We start from the raw sequence: 25,596 nt of genomic DNA on the forward strand, positions 1-25,596 counted from the left end.
TTGTTGCGGAGCACAGGCTCCAGACGCGCAGGCTCAGTAGTTGTGGCACATGGGCTTAGTTGCTCCGCGGCATGTGGGATCTTCCCAGACCAGGGCTCGAACCCATGTCCCCTGCATTGGCAGGCAGATTCTCAGCCACTGCGCCACCAGGGAAGGGAAGCCCCTCTGGTGCCTATTTGCAAGGTTGCTTTGAGTATGTGAGCTGGTGGCTAGACCAGTCATGTCCTCTTCTTCCTGATTTGGAAGATAGAAATTGAAGAAAACATTCTGCAGACCCCAAGTGCCAAAGGTCTGAATTTGTCCCGAGCCCACAGCAATAAGGACGTTTTCCAAGAGAAGGATAAAGCATATGTATTTTATTTAGAGTGGACTGTTTTAAGTGTTATCTTTTCATTTGGAATGAATAGTAGGTTCTCCACATTGCCATTAACCAGTTGTTAAATGTGAGAATTCATTAGTAAAATAAGCCATCACAGTGTGTGGGATGATGTGAGATGAACATTAGCTCAGCTCCTTGATTCTGAGCATGGGAAGTTTTCCTTTTCTTTGTTACAGATTTGGGGGGCTTTTTGATATTCATTACAACAAAAGCGAGAGCTTGCTGATCTTCCAGATTTTATTGCCAAACGAATATCAACACTAGTCACTGGCTTCTTCTGTAGGATGTATGGGTTTCCTTTCTCTCCACAAAAGAAGACATGTCTAAACTTGCTTATCTCTCTATAGGACAGTCGGCCCAATATGTCAAGACCTCTGATCACTAGATCTCCTGCATCTCCACTGAACAACCAAGGCATTCCTACTCCAGCACAGCTCACAAAATCCAACGCACCCGTCCACATCGACGTGGGCGGCCACATGTACACCAGCAGCCTGGCCACCCTCACCAAATACCCCGAATCAAGGTAATCCGAAAAGCCGCAAAGTCACGCTCCAAAGTGCATGTATTTGATGATCTAACTGTTTTTCCTTTGACCAGCTTAGCAGTGCAGCCTCGCCAGGGCCGGGGGTAGGACATGAAAGCGTCATGTGGGCCACCTGTTATGGAGGCGGCTCTGGGACATGACCGTAAATCTCCTACGAGTCAGGGTTTGATCCAGAGCTTAGCCAAGTACGTGTGAAAGTGTCACTGAGAATGGAGTTCTGTGATATTTCACTCCTCTGAGAGCTTCACATTTCTCAGCGTAGTAAACAAAGGATGATGATTTCTACCCCTGACCTTTCTTCTGTCCTCTTCTTCTAAAACACACTTTCTTATCAAGTCTTAGAATTTTATAGTTGGCCCAACTTGTGAACTGGAGAAAAAAAAAAATGAGAGACTCTTATCAGTAGGGCAGTATATTTAGAACAGTTGGCAGAAGTCCAGAAAGATAGCCTTGTCTGAAAAAAAAATGAAGGGCAGTGGAAGTTATGAACGCTCAAGGCAGATAAGCAAATAGGAAAAGGGTATGAAGGGGGAGAGTGGTTTATAAATGGGCATGTACACCACGCTGATGAAAACTCCCCTCCCACACCCCACTCACCCATTTCTTTTTCTTTTTTTAAAATTTTATTTATTTGGTTGGTTGGGCTGGGTCTTAGCTGAGGCAGGTGGGCTCCTTAGTTGCGTCATATGAACTGTTAGTTGCGGCATATGAACTCTTAGTGGTGGCACGCATGTGGGATCTAGTTCCCTGACCAGGGATCGAACCTGGGCCCCCTGCACTGGGAACGTGGAGTCTTAACCGCTATGCCACTAGGGAAGTCCCGCCACCCAACCGTTTCTAAAGGAGTTTCCAAGGAAACAATTTACTTTGCGCCCCAGGACACCCCTCCTGGCTCCACCTAGATCTGGGGGCTGAGGCAGATCCTATTAGGGAATTTATCTTCGGGCCACTCTGCTGGTGGGTAGAGGAAGAGGCATGAGCTCACGTGGGCTAATGTCAGGAGAAAGGGTGTTTCTCTGCTTGTTTCTGCTCAAATGGAATGGAAACACAGCACTTGGGCTTCAGAAAAGCACTCATTGCATTTCTGAGAACCTCCTACAGTATGACAGGTATCAGGTAACTTACAGCCTAAGAAGAGAGCACTGACATACAAATCACTGTCATAACTGCACAAAGACTGCTTTTTTGGTTTTTGTTAGTCTCACTTCACTATCTGATATTTTATGAAGGAATGTGAAGGTTGAGAAAAGATTAAATATTTTCCCTCTCAATTTCCAGATTTAATTTCTACAATAGACATGAAATGTTTTTTAAAAAGTAGATGTTATAAATTCAGTTACCCAAAACACCTGTATATTCGGAATTCCCTGGCGGTCCAATGGTTAGGGCTCCATGCTCCCACTGCAGGGGGCATGGGTTCTATCCCTGGTCAGGGAACTAAGATCCTGCAAGCTGTGCAGCATGGCCAAAAAAATAAAAATTAAAAAAAAATGTATATTTTAAAATGAAATGATCATATCAGTCAGTTGTTAGTATTACTGAGTCTCCACCCTCCCTAAATGCATTGTTATTGGATGCTACAAAACTGTTACATGATGGTTATATTTCTTAAGAGTATCATTATATAAGGAGGTTCTTTTTTTTAAAAAAAGTCTATTTCCATTCCTTCTAACCTTCTAATACCAACATCGACAATAGAAAATCACTGTGCCTCTTCAGATGAACACTTAATTCTAGGGGGCAAGTCACCAAACAAACATGAGTCAAAAAGCAAGTTTCGACGATAGCAGAATGCACTGGTCTGATCTGGTGGCCTTTTGCTTCAGTCTGATTATTAGACTGTGATACAGGAGGGAAGTTAGTCATTACACTATTTGCATGTGACGTAAATGGTAGGTTTTCTTGTGCTCATTGCAGCTGGGTGGGTCTCTTCCCCCTGACTAAGGCCCACCAGGGTTTTGTCTTTTGTGAAGCTCACTGGTGTCACTTGGTGTATTGGCAGTGGTATAAGATAGACAGTGAGGGACTCTGTGTATTCAGTTCCTCTCTCTCAAATCATTTGCCACTTCAATCGTTTCGATGCTTGGCAGTATTAAAGACCTCTGATAGTGTCTCATTTGGAGAGCCTTCCTCAGGCCAACTTTCCATGGGTATTTCTAAGAGTCCCCTTTTTGTCCCTTGTTATTTTCCCCCTGAGACGTGCATCACGTTTCATGGATCTCAGTACGGATCCAGCACTCTCGGTATCTGTACTGTCTCATATGGGAACCACTAGCCACGTGCAGCTTTGAGCACTTGATGTGTGGCTGGTCCAAACTGAAATGTCCTTTAAGTGTAAAATATACACTGGATTCTAAAGACTTAGTGCCCCCCAAATGTGAAATATCTCAAAAATTTGATATTGATTTCATGTTGGAGTGATACTATGATAATATGTTGAGTCGTATAAATAATAATAGAGTTAAATAAAATATATTAAAATTAATTTCACCTGTTTCTTTTTACTCTTTTAATGTGGCTACCAGAAAACACAAAATTACAGACGTGTCTCGCTCTTTATTGCTGTTGGACAGCACGGAACTATATATATGCACAGATTTTTTTTAAAATCTCATTAAACCTCCCCCTCCCCAAACCTGATACTTACATGCATCATAAATTGAATTTCTCTTTCACCAACTTAATTAGAAAAGATAAAATTGTTCATCTTTCTTTCTCGATCTTTCTCTATGCTTCACTGTCACCTCTATGCTCCCAGTGTCCTGGGAGCAACATCAAAAATAATATGTGTAGGGGCTTCCCTGGCGGCGCAGTGGTTGAGAATCTGCCTGCCAATTCAGGGGACACGGGTTCGAGCCCTGGTCTGGGAAGATCTCACATGCCGCGGAGCAACTAAGCCCGTGAGCCACTATTACTGAGCCTGCACATCTGGAGCCTGTGCTCTGCAACAAGAGAGGCCGCGATAGTGAGAGGCCCGTGCACCGCGATGAAGAGTGGCCCCCGCTTGCCGCAACTAGAGAAAGCCCTCACACAGAAACGAAGACCCAACACAGCCAAAAATAAATATAAAAATAAAATAAAATAAAATAATATGTGGTTCATTAGTCCCAGGTTTGAATGCTGACGCTCCCATTTAATAGTTGTTTGGCCATGGATAGGTCCAATTTCTAACTGCCTGTCTTCTGTCTTGTAAAATAGACACAAATACGTCTTCTTCCAGGGTTATTGGGAGGATTAAATGTGATTATGGAAAGCACGACATGGCCCTGTGCCCAACACGTAGTATTGCCTTTATACTTAATCTTCTGCCAAACCCAGCAATTGTTTCTTTTCAAACTGCCTTCCAAATTCCAAATATATACCATTCCTTCATTTCCTAGACCACAGAAACAGCCTCACTTCTGAATACTTGCCTGGATCCGTAAAGGCTCAAGGGCCTCCTTGCCTGCACCTTCTGGTCCTTTATCTTTAATGTCCGCACCTGTCTCGGAACTGCCGAGCTATTCCAAGATCATCTTTTTTGTTAGGAGATATTTTTAAGCCTGTGTCCAAACTTTTGGGAACAAGCCCTACAAGTAATTTCTGTTTCTGTTGCTTACACCTAAAGCAGACGACATTGGTTGGAAGACAATGCTGTGGATGTTGAATGGACCACTGTGTGTTGCTTTGCTTCCTCTTGGATTTGGGAGGGGGTGGAGGGGGTGCTTGGAAAGAAATTAAATGTTCATTTCAAAGCAGCAGTCAGTTTAATGGGACCCGTCCACAACTTTCAGTAGTCAAAGATATAGGGAAGAAATAGTTCTTCATGCTTTTTCCGCAGATGTCAGATGCTCCTTCCAACTTCTGGCAAAATCTCTCACATATATCAACCTTTTGGGGATAAATTGTAGGACATTAGGTTGCGCCTGACCATAGAATTACAAATAATTCCAAGTCGAGTTCTCTAGATCCTGGGTGTCTTGAACACGTCTCACCCTACTGGACCATTCCCTGCCCCCTCTCCCTCTTAGAGCACCCTGGTTCCTCTCTCACCCACACTTTCCTTGGTGTAGCCCAGAGGGGAAAAGGGCTTTTTCCTCGGTTTTCTTTTCTAGGATTTCAGGGGGAGACTTGTAGTGTAAAAGTGCTAAGTTGTTTCTAACAAGTGATCCTAAAAGATGTAGTGTCCTTCTATAATTTCAAAGGTCCTGCAAAGGGCCTTAACTCCATTTTGAAATATTGTGGGTGATTTTTTATTCTATTTCTATTTGTTGTCCTCTGGGCTAAAGACTACCTTTAGAACATTGTCCCCAGAAAGTGGTACATTGGACCACACAGCTAAACATTAGAAGCACCTGCAAAGCATCAAAAGGCCATGAGAGGCCACGCCCCAGACCAGTGAACCGGGAATCTCTGCGATTTTCCTAAGAGATCCTGATTTTAACCATATGGCTTTGCATGGTCCCTCCATGTGAACACAGGCCTCTTACTTAATGAATCTCCCATGCTCTATCATAATGGCCATTCCACCAAAGAAAATACATTTTGATCTTCATTTCTTTAATTAGCAAGGTTACCTGGTTCCACTGTCTGTGCACCCACATGCCCTATTTTTTTTTTTTTTTTTTGGCTTGTAAACCCTGAGTACGGATTCAATATGCAAGTTGACTTTTATATTTTACAACAAGGTTAATTACTTATGTTGTTATTCACTTCCATTATTGGGTGGTTTTTTTTTTTTTATAAATTTATTTATTTCACTTATTTTTTTGGCTGCATTGGGTGTTCGTTGCTGCACGCGGGCTTGCTCTAGTTGCGGCGAGTGGGGGCTACTCTTCGTTGTGGTGCGCGGGCTTCTCATTGAGGTGGCTTCTCTTGCTGCGGAGCATGGACCCTAGGCGAGCGGGCTTCAGTAGTTGCAGCACATGGGCTCAGTAGTTGAGGCGCATGGGCTTAGTTGCTCCACGGCATGTGGGATCTTCCCGGACCAGGGCTTGAACCCGTGTCCCCTGCCTTGGCAGGTGGACTCTTAACCACTGCGCCACCAGGGAAGCCCATTGAGTGGTTTTTTTGCTAACAGGACTGGACATAAAGGCTTCAAATTAACTGAAGTACTGCATACATCCGTGGTGTGGTCTGACTTTACCAACATTTCATGTGAGATGCCAAACAGTTCTTTGGAGGTGTTTATGAGACAGAGGCTGATCCACACTACCTCAGTGAAAAACACTGTTCCCTTTCAGGGGAGCCTACAAGTCTCCAATTCTGGTTGCTATTTTGAATTGCAGTCACCAAGAAAAACACCCAGTTCAGATCTGCAGTAATTTTACATCAAATAAGTAAAACCAAATATATATATATATTTTTAAATAGATATACAAAGAAGATAGAACATATTTAACAATTTGTTACCCTGATTTCTAAGTTGTAAATACCTAGACATGTGGGAGGTGGACCTCACTTGTACTCTTGCCCTGAGCCCCCCAAATTTTAAGGACAGACCTGATTATATCTGACTCAGAAATCCAAGGTACCCACTAACATCATTGGTAACAAAAAATCTAGGTATCTAATTTGTCATAAGTAAGTAATATTGGTACCAAATTACATGGCCTCTTTAAAATCTCCTACTGTTGACAGTGAAATATCTTCTTAGCCACACGTGTGTGTGATATTAAAGAAACGTTCTATGCTTTAAAAGAAGACGTAAGTCTGAGTTCAAAGTTAGGTCTGTTTCATCATTTACTGTCACCTCGAACAAAAACAATATTAACAGCAGTTATGTTGATGGTTATTCAGATGTGGACTTTTTAAAACCAAGAAGTGGGCAGATACTGCTGATTAACCACAGCTATTGGGTGGCAGTGAGGCAGGGGTCTTAGCTAAAAGAGCTACTAACCTAGAGGTGAAAGACACAATCTCCTGTTACAATCCCCTGAGCCATCCCATCTGCTTGCTTGACAGAGCTTTTGTATATTTTAAACCAAGTATATGAGTTAACGCCGACATAAGGAGATTATGCTGAACTGGTCTCTCCTAAATAGCAGCAGAGTTACTAAGCACACTGGCATATGTAGGTAATTGCAAAACTCAAGAGACTCAGCTTTCAACGTTGCAGTCGACACCCATGGCCACCCAAGGGGTGTGTGTATCTGGAGCTTTAGGATGGCGATGCCAGGCATGTGTGCCTTGCCAGTAGAGATCTGGTTTTGGCAGGCTTCACCCCCGATGTGCTGGCCATTCCAGAATGGTTTACGTGGAGCTGCACTGAAGGAAAAGTGGGGCACTTGCAACGTTAAGGGGCTGGTCCGCTGTCTCAGGACAATTGAATTCTAATGTCTGGATTTCCGGGTAACTGCTGGGCACCAGCCCCGGGGGTTTTCTGTAATCCCGCGTCAGGGCTGGGGGTTCTGTGCTCTGATTTCGACTTCACAGTTCCAGTTCACGCTCTGGTCCCTAGACACACATGGTGCGTCCCACGTTGTCATCACACAGGCTCACGCTTCAGGATCTCAACAAAAATGCCCCCAAATTAATGCATCCTGTTTGTTTGCCAAACAGTTCCCTGAACTTTCTTTCAGAATGATTGCGTGGCACTGAATACAAAGCTTTTTATTATGACCTGCTCTTTAGATCAGCATGATTTATAATTCAATATCTATCGCAAGTTTTTAAAAAAATCACAGAATAGGCTATTGGGGGTTTTTAGATGAGTGGACATCAACCTGGCCTATATAGTCTCAGCACAAATGGAAAAAGAGAACGTATCCCTGCTGCTGGGAAAACGCCTGTGGAAATGCGTACAATGAGGACAGTCTAATGGTGAGCAGTTCTGACTGGTTGATCTTAAAAAAAAAGAAAATTAGTTTACGGAGGGATGTAAAAGGAGGAAAAGCACTTGGCCAATGAAAAATGGAAAGTTTCTCCAGGATCACAGGGACAAGTTTTCCTCTGCTCTGTTTCTTCTTTTCATCTTACAATAATGCTTTTCCAAAACTGCTCCTCGCTTATATAGGCAAAGAGTAAATGAAACCAGCTTCAAAAGACTTTTTTTTTTTTTCAAAATGATGAAACTGGATTTTCTGTTTAGTGCTGAAAATCCAGCTTCAGTAACTTAGGCTGCACTGCTGGCAGATTCAGCAAACTTTCTTTGCCACTTGGGCACAACATAGGCCTAGCTTTTAAAGTAATCTAGCTCATCAAGTCTTTTTTTTTTTTTTTTTACAATTTAGAACACAAACTGAGTTTCTAATTTTTTTTTTAATTTTATTTTTTTATTTATTTATGTCTGTGTTGGGTCTTCGTTTCTGTGCGAGGGCTTTCTCTAGTTGCGGCAAGTGGGGGCCACTCTTCATCGTGGTGCGCGGGCCTCTCACCATTGCGGCCTCTCTTGTTGCGGAGCACAGGCTCCAGACGCACACGCTCAGTAATTGTGGCTCACGGGCCCAGTTGCTCTGTGGCATGTGGGATCTTCCCAGACCAGGGCCTGAACCCGTGTCCCCTGCATTGGCAGGCAGATTCTCAACCACTGCACCACCAGGGAAGCCCATCATCAAGTCTTATCTTAGACATTTAAAGAAAAATGCAGCCATATTACAGGTACTGGCCTGTAGTTTTCCCTGTCATGTTCTTTTTTTCATTCTACAGATTTATTCTGTGTTCCTTGTCAACCAGGGCATACACTGGCCAACAAAAGTCCTTGCTCTCTTGTCGTTTACTTGGGGGCAGGAGAGGACAGACAATAAACAAGTAAACAATCAATTAACAATATTTGAGTTGGTAGTAAGTAAAGTAGGAAGAAAAATAAAACAGGATGAATAGCCTTGGGAAGTAGTTTGCTTCCTATGTTAAGTCTAAAGATAATTTTATTCTATGGTTTGTTTCTTCAGGATACATCTTTATTAGTTCGTCTACATTTTCAAGACAAAATCTAGTTTACATTTTAGAGTCGATGTAGAAGCAGATTGTTGTTGCTTCAGTATCACAAGTCACACCTTATCGATGATCAATGGCCTCTTCTGAATTCTGTGATTCACCTCCTGTTATCTGATGTGTGGCAAATACATATGTTCACCCTTCATCTCAGCAGGAGGGAAGTACAGGGTGAAGTCTACTGTCTGGGCTATGGGTGTGGAACAGCTCCAGGCCAGACCATCATCTTCAGATCACCTTGCTAGTTATATTAACCATGATTTTTTTTTATATTAACTCAGTTCAAATGTCACTTCTTTATATTTTATTTATTTATTTATTTATTTATTTGGCTGCATTGGGTCTTCGTTGCTGCGAGCAGGGGCTACTCTTAGTTGCGGTGCGTGGGCTTCTCATTGCGGTGGCTTCTCTTGTTGTGGAGCACGGGCTCTAGGCCCGCGGGCTTCAGTAGTTGCAGCACACGGGCTCGGTAGTTGTGGCTCGTGGGCTTAGTTGCTCCACGGCATGTGGGATCTTCCCGGACCAGGGATCAAGCCCGGGTCCCCTGCATTGGCAGGTGGATTCTTAGCCACTGTGCCACCAGGGAAGTCCCAGCCATGATATTGTTTCTGGTACATTTTCTGTAATTTTGCAGTTGGTGGTGACTGAAGTTAGATTTGGTGTTGACCAAAGTAGAGAGTTAACAGATGTTAAAATAAATATGGGCAGAAGGCCCTGGGAGGTAAACAGTACCAAGGCCGGCGGATCCCTTAGCCTGATCCTTAGACCAGGAAGAAGGTGAGGGCCGCCTTGCCCCCACAGATGGTGCTGGTGCCTTTGATGGCAGAGCAGTAACAGTGGTTGGGGAGTAACACTGGGTATTCAGCGTGAAACAGCTCAGGACAGGACTGTAGGTCACGTTCTCGATTCTTATTAACTTCTCACTTGCCGAGAACTCAGCCTCAGCTTAGCTAGAAACCCTCTTCCTGAAAAACTCTTTCTTACTTAGTTCTCATCCCTGTGTTCTTGGTACCTAGTATCGGGCCTGCCACAGGGGACATTCACAAGTTTGCTTGATATATGGATTAATTACTGGGTAAGATACTGTACCCAGAGGCCAGATCCTCAAAACAATGAAGGTCACATAATTGAATAAAGCTATTCAAAATAGAAAGTTATGTTTAAAGCTGGGCTGGGTTCGTTAGCTATATCATTCAGTGTGCCGCCATAAGCTTACAGGTGGGGCTGTTACTGACCCCAGTTAGCAGATAAGAACGAGCAGCTCTACGAGGCTCAGCAACGTGTTCAGTCTTATTCGGCAAATGGGGAAGAGCCAGGATTCCAACTCCCACTCTGACTCCAGGACCTTGGTTTTTTAATTCTTTTATAGCCATGCTTCTCAACCCTGGGGGCATGTTAGAATCAACTGGGATTCAAAAAAAAACCTGGTCCTTCCCACAGAGATTCTGATTTCATTGGTCTGGACCCGGGCACGGGATTTGCTAACGCTTCCCGTGTTCAGCTATGCAGTGCATCTTCCCACCTTCTGGAACTGTGTTCTAAAGGTGAGCTTTAGCCAAGGGGGCAGCTCATCTACAATATCTCAAGCTATTTTATTCTCAAGGTGGCCTTCACCTAATTCTGGGTCAGTGCTGGGGCGTGTGTGAGCCCTGCCCCCCGCCCGTGGTGCCGGAGGTCCCAGCCTGGTCTCCTGCCGAGAGCAGTCTTCTCCTGCCGCCCAGTGTCATACAAACACAGTGCTATCATTTTCTGTGTGTGTCATGACTTTAAAAAGTCTGCAAAGCACCGCCTTAGACTGGGCAATGGGATAAATGAATCTTGTTCTTATTTGCCTGTGGGTTTCAGGAAGCTCGTTTTTTTCATGCCCCCATGTCCAGTGCACACAGTCATCCCATAGCAAGGGACAAAGTTGGCCTTGGACCAGTGACCTTGCCACCTGCTGATGGCCACTGGGTTGACCTGTGAAGAGAAAATCATTAGCACAACATTCAGTGACCAGCTTTGGCCCCAGCACGCTGTGCCCACGGGAAGGAACGGTCTACCGGATGCCAGGATAGGTAGGGCTGCTAACCAGGTTAGGGGCGTCTAGGTCCACTGATGTGTTAGTCACCGCCTCTCTGCTGGGCTCCTCCCTTTCCTGTTGCTACTGGAGCAGTGGACCCGAGTGCCCCGCGATGCAGCAAACTATCTCAGGTTCACACCACTGCACAAAACACACGTGCCTGCACCAATCAGAAAAATTGTTTTAAAAAGATTTTAAATTTATTTCTAAAACATGTCCTCTAAGCTTACGCTTTAAGTTTTAAAACAAATAATAGATCTACCAGTAGTCTTCAGTGCTTTGAACTGTGCCTGGCAATGCTTGATAAATATTTGTCGAATGTTGAATGAGTTTTGCTTAGTTGAGTTGAATGAGTTTTGCTCTGACCTGGAGCAGCTCAGCCATCACAGGGCTGCTGCAGTGTGAAGGTCAAACATTTTGAATCATCAGGTGCTAACAGTGATGTCAGATCGTAACGGCAAGCCTAGTCCAATCTGGGCAGCAAAGATTAACATCCTTTTTCCTTCAAGGCAGAGACCGGAAAGGGATTTTCTAGTCTAATTACGCTGAAGGGAAAAGGTAAGGAGAAGGGAATAAATCAATCCAGTCACAACCCAGAGACCAATGAGCCAGATTAACAGAAGGGTGACACCTGCCTTCAGAATGTTTTCCTCCAACTGATAATCTCCTCCCTGAGCCCCTCGGATCATCTCCAGATGCTTGAAAGAATGCAGATTCCTTGTCTCCAGCCGCCATCTGTATCCCAGGATGTGAGGGAAATGAGCAGTTTTCATTGGCATGCAGGTAATCCACCTGCATCTCCGAGTTTGGGCCACAGATCTGCAGAGAAGGGCAGTGAAACATCAGTGCATCCCCCTGCAGCATGGTGGGGACAGCGGTGGTGTGGCTAGAGACACAGTGTTAGAGCGAGGCTTTTCTTAGTGCTTCTGGCTTGATTCTCAGCACTTGGGACAATAATACGGACTGTGCTCATTTTGATCTGTCGTGATAAATGGTGTCACTGGGCAACGCCAGCGTTGTTTTTGCCCCGTGTTTGTTATCGTACTTTCATGTTTCCTGCCTCATCATACAAGTACTTTGATAATAAACTATATGTTTTATTTACTTGTTTGAAAAAGTTAATTTGTAGGTATTTCGTAGAAGATTCTGGTAATTTCGTACAAGGTTAATATGTGAAAAATATGCTCCACTTTACTGTGTTCTTGAGAACAGTTCCATCAGAAGGGCTTAAAATTGACAATGTTATTTTCCACAACCCAGCTCACATATCTCCTATGACTTTGGTTCCTTAAATCCTGTAGTTTCTGTTGGTCACATAACTCTGATTCTGGTTGAGTGCTTCGTTTGAGAGCTTTTTTATGGCAGATGAGAACCAACATTAATTTTAGGTGAATTTCCAAAAGACAAACCACATTTTGGCTATGTAGAGAGCTTTGTGGGCAGAATATCACACCCCAGAGCTTGTGCCTACCATATAGCTCTTAATTCCATCTTCCCAGACCGCTATGGTCTACTTTGCAGAGAGATGAAATCTCTCCGTATCTCTCTGTGCAGGATACAGTGAGGTGTCTATGCTGTGTGTATTCTTGCCTGGAATAAAACAATGCACAAATTATTCTAAAGTTGGGGGAGTCCTTTTTATTAAGCCAATGCAGAAAATAAACTTCCCCTCCCTTAATTTCTGAAGAGAAGCATTTATTCAAAACAAAATCACATGATGTTATAATTTGCATGTAAACTCTGAGGACTTAAAACAAAACTCTGAAAGTCACACTGAAGGATCCCTTATGGGTCCACTGAACACCCAGATGCCCTCTGCTGAAACTTGAGCTGTGGTCTTAGAAGAGTCCGTTTCACTGCATCTGCCATGTCTGGCAGTTTGTTCTATTATCAGTATATAAATAACCCATTAAAATGCCATTTCTTTTCATTAGAAATGCAGGATTTATTGACTCAAGTTGATGAATTATCAATATTATGCTTCTGAATGATTACTCTCAAGGTGCCTGGAGATAGAAAGTAGCAACAATTTGTCTCCAAAATAGCAAGCTGAAGTGGATGCATAATGCTTTACGTGTGGCTTCTGAATGTGCCCAGGGTGGTCCTGGTGGGAGGATGAGGGATGTGAGAGGTGGTGAGGGATGAGAAGTCAGTTGTGCTCTTACAAGGCGTATGCATTTCATGTGGTCATACTCCAAAGGCAGACACCCAGAAGTTCCAATTGGGTGGCAATTCCATTTGCAAAAAAAAAAAGTTAAAAAACAAAAAAAACACTTTCTTCAGTCCCACAGTTATAACAGTTTTTTGCTGGACTGTCTGAATCTAATCAAGATGCAGTGTCAGTAGAAATGACACAGTCACTTGGATAATGGCTTCCTGCTGCCACATAAACGCCATGTGTCGGTTTGCTTAGTAATGACCTTGCTGTTTATCTTTTTTGGTGGTAATGATTATTTTTACTCCTGTGCAAATTTTCTTATTGTGTTCCCCATATTCAGAAGATAAATTACAACTGTGCATAACAGCTAACCACCACTTTCAAACAGTGGCGGACCTCACCAGGCTCAGAGAGCTTCGTAACCGAGAGGTGAATCTGACCTCACCCAGACCTGTTTCCATGATTTGAGCTGAACGTGCTCCAGAACTCCCACCCAGCCTCATTAGGGCTTGGCTAGGTGCCTGCCACCCCTCCAAAAATTGATTTTTTTTTTTTTTTTTAAACAGCTTAGAAGGCCCTGAGGGCTTCAGAGCTTACCTAAAAAATGAAAACACTTCTAGTCTCAAAGCGGTGCAAAAGAGTTAATGTCACAGAAAAAAAGAAGGATCTTTTAAGTGTATCCTGCTGATCCGTAATCTTAGTGGTACGTAAGGTACTTCATCACAACATCACCATTTTGATGATACGTTACAGAAGGGACAAGGTGGCATGAAGGGTGGAATTCAGAGAAAATTGTTGGACACGTTAAAATGGGCTGGAATAAAGGTTATAACAGTGAAGCAAACCTGGGGAGCCATGATCAGTGTGAATGAAGCTCTGGTCTCCACTCTGGCAGACATCTGTGACGATTACAAAAACCCAACAGTGATGACACAGTTTGTATTTCCAAATACACGTCCTGACGGGCTCTTGAAGAACCCATTTGTAATCCTTTATGTGGATTTAAAAACTTCGAGAAAGTAGTTATTTGTAAAAGAAGATTTGGCTTTAGTGCACTTTCACTCAGGACTTGCAAATGAAAAGTTATGTGAACAAAAGATAGGGGAAGCAAATGGTTATCAAATGACTCCTGCAGTCTGTCCAGTTCTGTATATGATCACAGAAAGGAAGAAGAAACATGAGAAATTCTTGTCATTAGCTGGGATACTTTTGTTTCTTTAAACATTTTGCAGGTCAGGGCTTGGTTCTGGTTTTTGTTGGAAGGGACAGGGAGAAACATCGATAGATACACCTACCGCCCAGCGAGTCTATGGACCGGCTTGATGTCTTTGGGTAAATTCTTAAACTGTGATAAACCAAGCCTGAGCCCCAGAAGGGCGTGGACGATTACACAAGACACTCAACTATGACAGCACATTGTTGACCGTGGTACAGCCAAAGGCAGGTGCTGTCAACAGCCACTTTCCTTATTTCTCAACCCCACACACCCGAGAATGTTGTCTTTGAATCATGAGCTGATACAAACTTCATATTTTTCACATGTCATTTTTGATTTGGTGACTATGTAAATAACGTTGCGACATAAATTCGAAATCTTAAGCTTCTCAGAGTACAAAGCCAACCAGGTACATCATCCATCGTGGTTTGAAGAGGCAATTAGATGGTGTTTTCAACGAAAGGGTAGGGTGGACATTTTATGTATTCTTTAAAATGTTTAGATACTTCTGAAGCTCTGTAAATATGACTCTGGTCCAATTAGCAGCTTTCTTTCCTTCTTCTAAGGAGGTATATAACTCACAGTCCTGGGGCTAAATCTCCTCCCTTTGTCTTTGTCATCTCAAACTCAAAAGCCTAGTTTCTGAAAGTGTTTTTAAACCTCCTAGTCACTCTGAAGTCATACAGTGACAGAATAATTCATTTTCATTCATCCAACCACTTTTCAATACTCCTGAGTATTTGAATGATACTCTAAGGCTCTTGAACGGTGTCGGTAATGATGTGTGTGTGTGTGTGTGTGTGTGTGTTTGTGTGTGTGTGTAGCAGGATAGGTGTACAAAGGACACAGTATAGATTCACTTACTTTCTTCCATACATCTTCTGTTAGGTTTTCAAAAAGCATTTACCTCGCCTTTAAGTAAATTATATTTTTCTTGTTCTTTCTTTTTATATTGAGCACTACGTGAAGCCTCTGGCTTTTTCACTTTTAGGTACTAAGCAAAATATGTAAATACTTCACTGTAAACTGCTGTTTTGCTGGCTCCATTACAAGTAGGAAAAAATTGTTAAATTGAAAATAGAAACAGCTGGCTTCGCCCTAGCCCTCTCCTAGTGTCATATAATTAATAGGATGCTTTTATTTGAAAGGACTGCTGTGACGTACGGTAAGCCAGTTCCAACAGCCTGGGATAGTAAGATACCAGAGGAAATAGGGATGGGCTCCGTTCCGCATCCTGTTTTTACTGATAGCCTCAAAGTATGGTGGAGAGAGTGGGGCCACTGGGAGAGCACAGCCACATGGGGATGGGCTGAGTTCATGCCATTTGTGAGGGAGATTGAGGGCACAAATGGAAGAGTCAGGAATGTTTCATCATATAGGAAGGCACTCCTTCAACAGTTGGGGCTGCTAACACTCAGAATCCCAGGAATAAGAACAGTCACTCAAAAATAAGTTAAATTCAACGGGAACACATGCAAAAGAGTTTGCTTATGTAACAAGAAAACTGGAGTGGCGCTGCAAGATGCAGAAAGGTTGGCAGGAGGTGTCTGAGTGGGAAAGGAGCAGGAGTTCTGGGACAGACGGACCCTGAGAGTCGGAGACAGTGTCGAGGCTGGGCTGGCCCCCCCTCTTCCAGGACGGGAGGTTGCATAGTTCAGCAGTGACCTGGTGGCTCTGCGCCTCAGTTTCTCCATCACTAACATCGAAGTATCAGCTATAAATACTCTACCGTTGCTGTGAGGATTAAAGCAGATAATCCAGAGAGTTTTTAGCAGAGTGCCTAACACAGACTCAAAAAATGTTTTATAACATTTTTTCTCTGAATAGTAATTATCACTGTAAAATGGAAAACATATTCTAGAGTTTTAAGTCAAGAGAAAAAAGGAGTGTGTCACAAATACCTCCAAATATAGAACAGCCCGTTGGGAACAGTGGGGGTGACCTGGGGGGCCAACTCGTGCACACGTGCGGGCTCGCCTGCCCACAGAGAAAGCAAGAGGAAGCCTAAGCAAAAACCGCTGGAGCCGAAAATACCAAAGTGGGTTCCCATGGGACACCATGATGCTCTGATCCAGGACTGACCTTAAAAAGTAGCCCTTTGCCCTAGAAATCATTTTAAAACAGACACTTGCTCAAACCAAAGAGCAGGACCAGGTGATGTAAAATGTTGTCTTCCGGGACTTCCCTGGTGGTCCAGTGGCTGAGACTCCGCGCTCCCAATGCAGGGGGCCCGGGTTCCATCCCTGGTCAGGGAACTAGATCCCACAAGCCGCAACTAAGAGTTCAAATGCCGCAAGGAAAAGGTCCCGCGTGCCGCAGCGAAGATCCTGCGTACCACAACAAAGACCTGGCGCAGCCAAATAAATAAATACTTTTTTTAAAAAAAAGGGAAAAAAATAAACTACAAATTGTCTTCTGGGAGTTACCTGGTGGTCCAGTGGTTAAGACTCCGTGCTTCCACCACAGGGGGCGCAAGTTGGATCCCTGGTCTGGGAACTAAGATCCTGAATGCCCCGGGGCACAGCCAAAAAAATAAAAAGTCTTCCGATTCAAGATGCACAACAGGATTTTATATACCATCGGATTCTGTTTGGGCATTGCACGTCGTCTCCAAAGGATGAAAATCTGTCAACATTTACGGAGCCCAGGCTTAACCGAGGGGCAGAGCGACCACTGGGCAGTAAGGGAGCAGCTCCGAGCTGGACTCTGCAGTCCCACTGCCTCAGCGCTGGCAGACAGGCTGCAGTGCCTTCACCTGTAAGACGAGGGTGATGGTGTCTACCGAGCAGAGTCGTTGTGAAGGCTCAGTACCGTGCCCTGCATGTAGTGGACACCAAGTAAACGTAGCTCGTATTAGACATCCATTTATTCCTCATAAGAATTCTTTGGACAGGGTATTATCCCATTCCTCAGATGAAGAAATCAAAACTCAAACCGATTTGGTCCTGAAGATGGTAAAGCCAGGATTCCAACCCAGGCCTGTGAGTCAGAGCTGAACATCCAGGGGCTTCTGAGATATTACTGAAGGCACCGCGGCCAAGCTCTTGTGCCCTCACATGCTCTGCTCAGGTTGACCCTTTGAGAGAGATGCTCCCCACTTGTTGGTGCTGCCCACCTCACCCATCAGGCTCTTTCTTGCCTGAAATCCCTTCTCCAAGCCCCTGTCCCTTCCCCTTACACCTGGTGATCCTGAAGACCCAGCACAGGGTTGCCTCCTGCAGGAAGCCTTCCCTCCCTGCCCTGGGCTAGCTAGGTCCCTGTCCTCTGTCCTTCCATAGCACCCAGCAGGACCACATCTTGTTCATTTGAAGAGACCCGGCAGAGCACCAGGAACATGGTAGGCATTCAATAAATGTAAGAATAAAAAGGCTACTTTTGTAAATTCTGGTGTTTTTTTAAAAAAATCAAGTTAATTATAATACATTTTTCATAGTAAGCAGTTAATGTAATTTCTCCTAATTTAAACAACTTTCCCCATGAGTCAGGGGAGGACCATGAGATTCTTGGAGGATCTGCAGCCCCCCGAGTGGCTCTGGGCTCCCTCTGAGCCATCAGTATTGCCGTCAGCGATCAATTCTCCAAAACGCCGAGTTCCGCGATTGTTGGCGCTCTCATACATTTTCTTATATTTTAAACTTGCCTTTCCTTTCTCCCCTACTTTCTTCAGCTCTATGTATCATTAAAGAAAATGATGCTGCCACGGGGAACAGGTACTGGAAACGCTACTTCCCCATAAGTAGATATAATTTGTTCTGTTTGCTTTTACTTAGAAGGTATTTTCTTCCTTCTCTTAAATTACTTCCATCCATTTCTATAACAAGCTCTGAATTCATTTTTATCTGTGTTCATGAGATATAGACGAAACTTCCCAAGTCTGGAAACTATAAAGAACTATTTCTAGAATTTTGTTAACAGTTATAAGTGAATTAAATGCTGTGTGATAAGTAAGGTTTCAATAACAGTAAGTTAACTGGTGATTTTTTTTAACATTATAATAATACCCAGCTTAGCAATCTCCCCCTTTTTTTAAGAAAAACTTTTTATTATGGACATTTTAAAATATATGCTTGGACTTTCCTGGTGGCGCAGTGGTTAGGAATCCGCCTGCCAGTGCAGCAGACACGGGTTCGATCCCTGGTCCGGGAAGATCCCACATGCCACGGAGCAACTAAGCCCGTGCGCCACGACTACTGAGCCTGCGTGCTGCAACTATGTGGCATGCGCCTAGAGCGTGCACGCCTAGAGCCCGTGCTCCGCAACAAGAGAAGCCCCTGCTCGCCGCAACTAGAGAAAGGCCCGCGTGCAGCAACGAAGACCCAACGCAGCCAAAAATATAAATAAATCTAAATATATATATATGCAAAAACAGAGAATACGATATTGAACCCTCACATTTCAAAAAGTTTGAGATATCAACCTAGCACTTGTCTTCCCTTCCACCCATTTTGTTTCCTTCCTCTCCCATCTCAGCAGAAAGGAGGGAAGGGGACCCACTGGTTGCAATGCTGACTTTTCTGTCCCCATCTCCTTCCTTCCCTGCTGTTCCGTGTCCAGGTTCCACTGCAGTGACAGCTGCCCACACACCTCTCGTTTGTGTACCCACACCTACAAACACAGACCTCACACACACACACCCCCACACACGCAACTGCACAACACAAACACACACACCTTCACCCAGCCCTCTACCTCATTCACCATCTTCCTTAGGTATATGATATTAGGACAGAAACTTGGTTGGCAATCTACTAACTTGAGTTAGTAGACATGAAAAAGTATAAAGCCACAAGTGCTTCTGAAAACAAAATTACTCAATAGAAAAATACTCTGTAGATCAGATTTTTTAAAAAAGTAACATCCTACTGATCGGTGGACTCGTGGGCGGGTGTCCCCCATGGGCTTCAATGTGACCGTCCTCTGCCCATCCCCCCAGGGGCAGCATGGAGGGCTTACAGCCAGCTCTCTGTCTAGCCAGCTGTGCATCCTTGAGCATTACACTTCTCCATTTGTAAAACGGGACGTTGATCTAGGCCATCCTGGAGATTGTCACCTCTAAAAGTGTGGTTGGCTATTTAAGAAAAAGTGCTGTGACAGTTCAGAGTGACAGAATGACTAACTGAGAGCATCTCAAGTCGGCGGCGTTGACTTGCTCCTCTTTAGTCTCTCTGCTCATCCGCCTTTGCACTGGTTCTCAACTCAGCTGTTCATTAGACTTCCTTGGGGAGCTTTTTAAGAGATGCAGATGCTTGGGTCCCAAGCCCGACCAATAATTACATCAGAATATGTGGCACTGGGCATCTGTATCTTTTAAAAGGTCCCCAGGTGATTCCACTGTGCAGCCAGGGTTAAGAAGCACTGCTCTATACAAATGACAGTCAAAAGCAAAGCAAAGGAGGCAGGACTTGGGTAAGTTACAAGCTGCATCTGTGAGGAGATGTGATTTCAGATAAAGTGTTTTGATTGTCTCACTTCTAAAGGAGCTCTTGTCCTTAACATCGCTGAGAGCATAGCCTGACATCAGTCCCCATCGCCCTCAGAACCAAATCCAAACTCCTTGACCTGGCTTACGCAGCTCTTTGTGATCTGACTTTTGCTGATTTCTGCTGCCCCAGCCTCATTTTTCAGTTGGCCCCAGTGGAGAGTAATCACATGTCTGGTTTTTTCCAGCTTCAAGCCTTTGTATCTTCCCTACCCCTCTCCTTTCTTATCTAACCTTACCTCCCACCCCTGTACTTGGCCAACTTCTGCATATCATTCAGGTTCTCCAGTGGACTTTCTTTTTCTTCCCTGTGTACTCCCATAGCCCACTCTGCATACCCACTGGCACACTCAATCACACTGCACTTGATTCCCAGCCCCACAGACTGTTAAATTCCACAAAAGTCAAGAGTGTGGCTTATTCTCCACTGCGTCCCCTGTATTTCACATGGCCAGGTTGAGTGAATATTGGTGGAAAGAATGAATGAATAACTGAATGACTACACAATAAAAAAGGAAAGAGAAATTCTTAAGGAACTGAGTCACGGTAAATTAGAGAAACTAGGTCCTCTAAATGAATGACTACACAAGAAAAAATTCTTAGTGATTGATTCACACTAAGCCAGGTAAGTCAGGTCCTATCCCTATATTCTCTTTTATTTAAGACCATTCTTTAATGCCAGGGAGAGGGGGAGCCACAGTGAGGAAGCAGACTAACTTTCCACCAAAAGGAGCTTAATTTCCTTGGAGATTTGGGCTGCATTATTTCCTCCATAAACAAAAGTAGTCAACAGAGTTAATACCAAAAAGCAAAAAAGAGGAATGTATTTTAATATCCGTTAATGCATTTTTTTAGTGAACCTTTATAATTCTTTTAATTAATGAAATATTTGCAGATAAAAATGATAGTATGTTTGCAATTTACTTAAAAACTCCAGAGGGGGGACTTCCCTGGTGGCGCAGTGGATAAGACTCTGCGCTCCCAATGCAGGGGCCCAGGTTCGTTCCCTGGTCAGGGAACTAGATCCCACATGCATGCCACAACTAAGGAGCCCACAAGCCGCAACTAAGGAGCCCACGTGCTGCAACTAAGGAGCCGGCAAGCCGCAACTAAGGAGCCTGCCTACTGCAACTAAGACCTGACACGACCAAATAAATAAAAATAAATATTAAAAAACAAACAAACAAACAAAAACTCCAGAGGGGGAGAGGGAGGCATAGAGGTACAGGTGAAACAAGACTGGACAAGAATTTATAGCTTTAGAAGCTGGGTGGACACATGGGGGTTCATTATATTATTTCCTCTGCTTTGGCATAAAGTTTGAAACTGTCCAAAGTAGAATGTTAAAAAATAAATGTCAAAAAAATAAACTTGTAGAAGGAAGTTTTTCCCTGCATTGCCACTTGGTTCAATGAGTGCTAAAAAAAAAAAAAAAAAAAAAAAAAAGGCAGCCATACATCATCCGGAGCCAGCTTGGTCTTGGTCAGTTGAAAAACAGGAATGTTCTCCAAGGTTAGTAAACTGTAATCAGTTCCACATAGTTTTCAGGCACCAGAGTTTACAAGTCACTGCAGTTGATTTGTAACTCCATTCATATGTCCACAAGAAATACAGCCTGTGTCGATGTTCCCCTCTATTTGCTTAGCCAAACAATGCTTTTCCACAGCACATTCAATCTCGAAACCGACCCAGGACCCCATTTTACGATCACTGGCACCACCCTGTCTTTCCGCATTGTTTTCACAAATTCAAAACCTCCTCTTTTTAAAGTTAGCAAAAATCTGCAGCAGTGTCTCTTTTTATTACTTCTAACATTTGTTGACCCAAACGCAGGGATTCTTTCTTCTCCCAGGGGCCTTTCACCGCAGCCAGGAACGTGCATCCATGTGGCCACGGGTTCTTCCTTCCCGATCCCGCCGTCCTCAGCTGCAGCTGCTTCCGCCCCGCGCAGAAAGCGGGAGGGTTTTCCCACCTATTTCAGGCCACGCCCTTCCCACCTTCTGGTCCGCAGAGCGCGCCCTCCCCAGCCTGGCGCAAGCTCGGAGCGAAGGTTCCGGGCCAACACAGGTTCCGGGGCTTCGGTGGGTTTCTCATCTAACGCGGGGAGTCCAGTCCTTCCCTCCAGCTTCTCACCCCCTTTCGTCTTGAATGATTCCACCTACAGACTCCATTTTTCCCACTGCCTCGCCCAGAGGTCGCAGTCACCTCCCTGCCCCCACCTCCCCCCGCGCTGGGTCTCCTTTCAGATTTCCCTCCTCTTTCCTTTGCCTCTTTTCCTAGTTCATCCAAGTCAGATCTGAAGGCGCTTCTGATTGCAACTATGTGCAATTTCCCGTGTCTGCTGGAGGTGGGTTTTGTTTGTTTTGTTTTGATGGTATCCTAAAAACCACTTACGTGACACGTTTCTCCTGTCTTGGAAAGGTCTGTATCAGTACACTTAAGCCAAGATTGTTCCTTTTACTTCTTCAATCCTGTACTCTACTGTGCCCGTAGGCTTCTAAGAACTGTTTTCGTAGACATAGTAGTTTCGTAGTTTTCGTTTGCTACTTTGGGGTACCTTCTTTTGCTGTGTTGTTTTTGAGCGTGCCATGACTCTTTTTGTATCTTTCATCAACCCTGAGAAAAAGGGTACTTTTATAAAAGAAATGGAGACGCAGAGAAGTTGATTCACTCAGATTACAGCTAGTGACTGGCGGAGCCTCATTCCCCTCCTCACTCAGTCACTGCTTTACCCATTCACTCCGTGAAGATTTATTTAATCACTCATTCTGTGCTGGCGACCTTCCAAGTCTAGAGTTTGAGAATGAGTCTTTAAAAATTAAAAGCCTGGGATTTATTTAAGAATAAAATATTTACTTTTCATCTCATTAGTGAAGCGACTTGTAATCTTTGATATTAATTTATTTCAGGCCACAAAAATCATCAGTGTACACGCTTGGATTTCATTATAAAACTTTTGCTGAACAAATGTAAGGTAGAAATGAAAACCCTAGACCGAAAGCTTTCATTCAGTAGTGGCAATTCTTTTCATTCCAATCATTGTAGGGAGGCCCCTTTAAGATCAAACAGACTGTGCCCAAATCCCCCAATGCTACTTAACTAGTTGGGCAAGTTACTCATCATTTTGAGCCTATTTCTTCATCTTTAAAAGGAGGATAATGGATTTGTTGCATACATAAAGTGCTTAGGCGAGTGTAAGTTATCTGGAAAGCACTTAATAAATATAGTTCCCTTTTCTTCCCCTGTCAACTGTAAATTTATCATTAACAGTGAAGAGTAGAATGTTTTCATAATAGGCAAACAAGTCTTATTCTTTCCCATCCTGCACCAAACTGTCCTGGAAACAGTATAAATACGTGACAAAATGTGTTTTAGTTTCACTGCCTCTTCTTTCTATAGTCTACCATTTGATTGATGTGTTTATGAGAAATGAATGACAAGGTAGCATGCGGTGGAAGGATCCCAGGATGGTTGTAATCTACACCCTGGATGATCACCCTCAATTCGTGGAAAGTTGGATGAAAATAGTAGTTGAGAAAAATATACTGAGTTTTAAAAATATGATCTGACTAGTTGCTTTCTTCTTTGCGCTTACTACCTTCAGGTAGGACATGAGTTTTCTAATTATCTTTAAAAGATTTTTACTGAAACAAATTCACAAGTCTTTCTTTTTGGGGAGGGAGGGGAGCAGCTTTCCTATTTGTTGGTTGGTTTGTTGTATTTTAAGAGGGATGGAATTGTCGATTTACCATTACATCTGTCCCATTTCAACAATAAGATTAGAAAATGTATGATTTCAAAATCATCTTCAAATCAAAATCATCATCAAAATAATAAAGTGGTGTTCCAGATCAGAGAGAGACTTGTTATGAGTTCTACAAAATCTTTTCTTAAAAAATGGAACCATTTTCCAGCCTACACTGTTCATGAAAATCAAATGCACCTCTTGGCAAAGGAAGAGATTTCAAGTGTGTAAATTCTATTTTCTGATACAGGATATTTATTTGTCATTAGCCAGCACTCTACCTGTTCATACTATAGATGTGACTGCTTTCTATTCTGAGTATATACTAAAGTGTATAGTTTCAGCCTTCCTTAAACAGATAAATGATAATGGATACAAAATGCTTTAACTGTAGCACACTTTTCAAATGTTAACTGTAAAGAGGAAAAACATATTATAGATTCCTGTTTTTAAAAATTACCCATAGCCACTTATGTTCCAGAACTAGGTCATATTTTTTGGGTGGTCAAATGTTTATATTTTATAATGATTCCTGGCTGTTACAAATGATTTTTGCTGAAACCTAGGAAACCAGACTGCATATTGTTAATGGAAAACATATTCTCTTAGGTGAGTGATATTCTCAATTATTGTTTTTTATAATTAAATGTAGATGTTAGCATATAGGCATTGCTTTATTTTTAGACAATTTGGGATTCACGGGTAGGGAAAGCTCAGAAAACAGATTTCTTAAAAACAAAATAGCTTTTTTTGTAGAATCTGTTTAAAAGACACTTTGGAGCAATAATATATATATATATATGTATATATATATATATATATATATATACATATATACATATATATATATTTTAATGGCAGAGAGGGTTGTTTTAAGTAACACAGAGGGAAAGGCATGATCTTCCATTACAGTGACAGCACTTAGCCATAATCACCATGTCAGGACATCTTCTTTACAGGTAAAAGACATTGAATAATAGAATTTACTTGAGAAAGGCTGAGACTATTTTGAACTGTCTGGTCTTGAGATATTTATCAAGCAGGGGCCAGTACTTCTCAGAGAACCATAACTACTTAGTGGGTGATTTTCCCGGACTGCCATCTTCAAAAATGCTACCTTTGACAGTGACACAAAACAGTAGCTCTCAGTCTTAGCGGCCGAACAATTGATTCTAATTGTCTTCACTGTTCCCTCTTTCCTATCGCAGAATCGGAAGACTTTTTGATGGTACAGAGCCCATTGTTTTGGACAGTCTCAAACAGCACTATTTCATTGACAGAGATGGACAGATGTTCAGATATATCTTGAATTTTCTACGAACATCAAAACTCCTCATTCCTGATGATTTCAAGGTGAGGGATTCATATTAAATTACCAACAGCATAAATATGTGCTTTGTTTTGATATGCTCCAAAAAATATTTCCAGTTCTACGTTTTTAACATACACCAACTCTAATGGCATCAGAGGTTTCTGACATGGTTATACTGTCTTAATGAAATAGAGTATATGGTCATTAAAGTTTTACATGGCCAAAAGAGGACAACTTTTATGTGAAGAATAGAATTACAACTCATTTGAATACACTGAAAATAAGTTGGTTAAATTCAAAGCTTATTTCTGACAAGCCTTAGGTAGAGAATAAAAGGAAACCTTACCTTAATAAAGACTTTCTCTCCCAGAAATTTAAAGGAAGAATTATACTTATCAGTAAAATTTTAGAAATGTTCCCTTTTAAAGTTACTAACAAGTGTTAAAGTTAGTCCTACATGGTGCTGGCAACTCCAGGCAATGAAATTAGACAAGAACAAATAGAAAGTGTTAATATTAGAAGGGTGTATACAAAAATGTTATCTTTGCAACTGTTAATACTTCTCTAAATAGAAGATTCTAAGGGATCAATTAAATACTATTACAACTAATAAAGAACTCATTAAAGCATCCACATTCAGGGTCAATATATTACAATCAACAGCTTACCAATAGAAGACCGAAAGCCAATTATAAAATGTAATGGGAAAATGTACCACTAACAGTAACAACGAAAATTATAACACCCAGGAATAAACTTAAGAAATATGCAAAGCCTGATTAAGAAA

General features: G+C 42.8%; 1 protein-coding gene across 5 annotated transcripts in view; it reads left to right on the forward strand.

Moving 5' to 3' along the window:
• The window catches only part of KCTD1 (potassium channel tetramerization domain containing 1), a 182,552-nt gene that overhangs the window by 137,173 nt on the left and 19,783 nt on the right, over positions 1-25,596 (forward strand). For all 5 annotated transcript variants that reach the window (XM_082355483.1, XM_082355482.1, XM_082355485.1 and 2 more), the window contains 2 exons: positions 727-905; positions 24,706-24,850. In XM_082355483.1, the coding sequence (XP_082211609.1) occupies positions 727-905; positions 24,706-24,850 (324 nt within the window). The remainder of the gene's footprint in view (positions 1-726; positions 906-24,705; positions 24,851-25,596) is intronic.

Source organism: Balaenoptera borealis, assembly GCF_965194805.1.
Source record: "Balaenoptera borealis genome assembly, chromosome: 14".
Taxonomy (NCBI): Eukaryota; Metazoa; Chordata; class Mammalia; order Artiodactyla; family Balaenopteridae; genus Balaenoptera; species Balaenoptera borealis.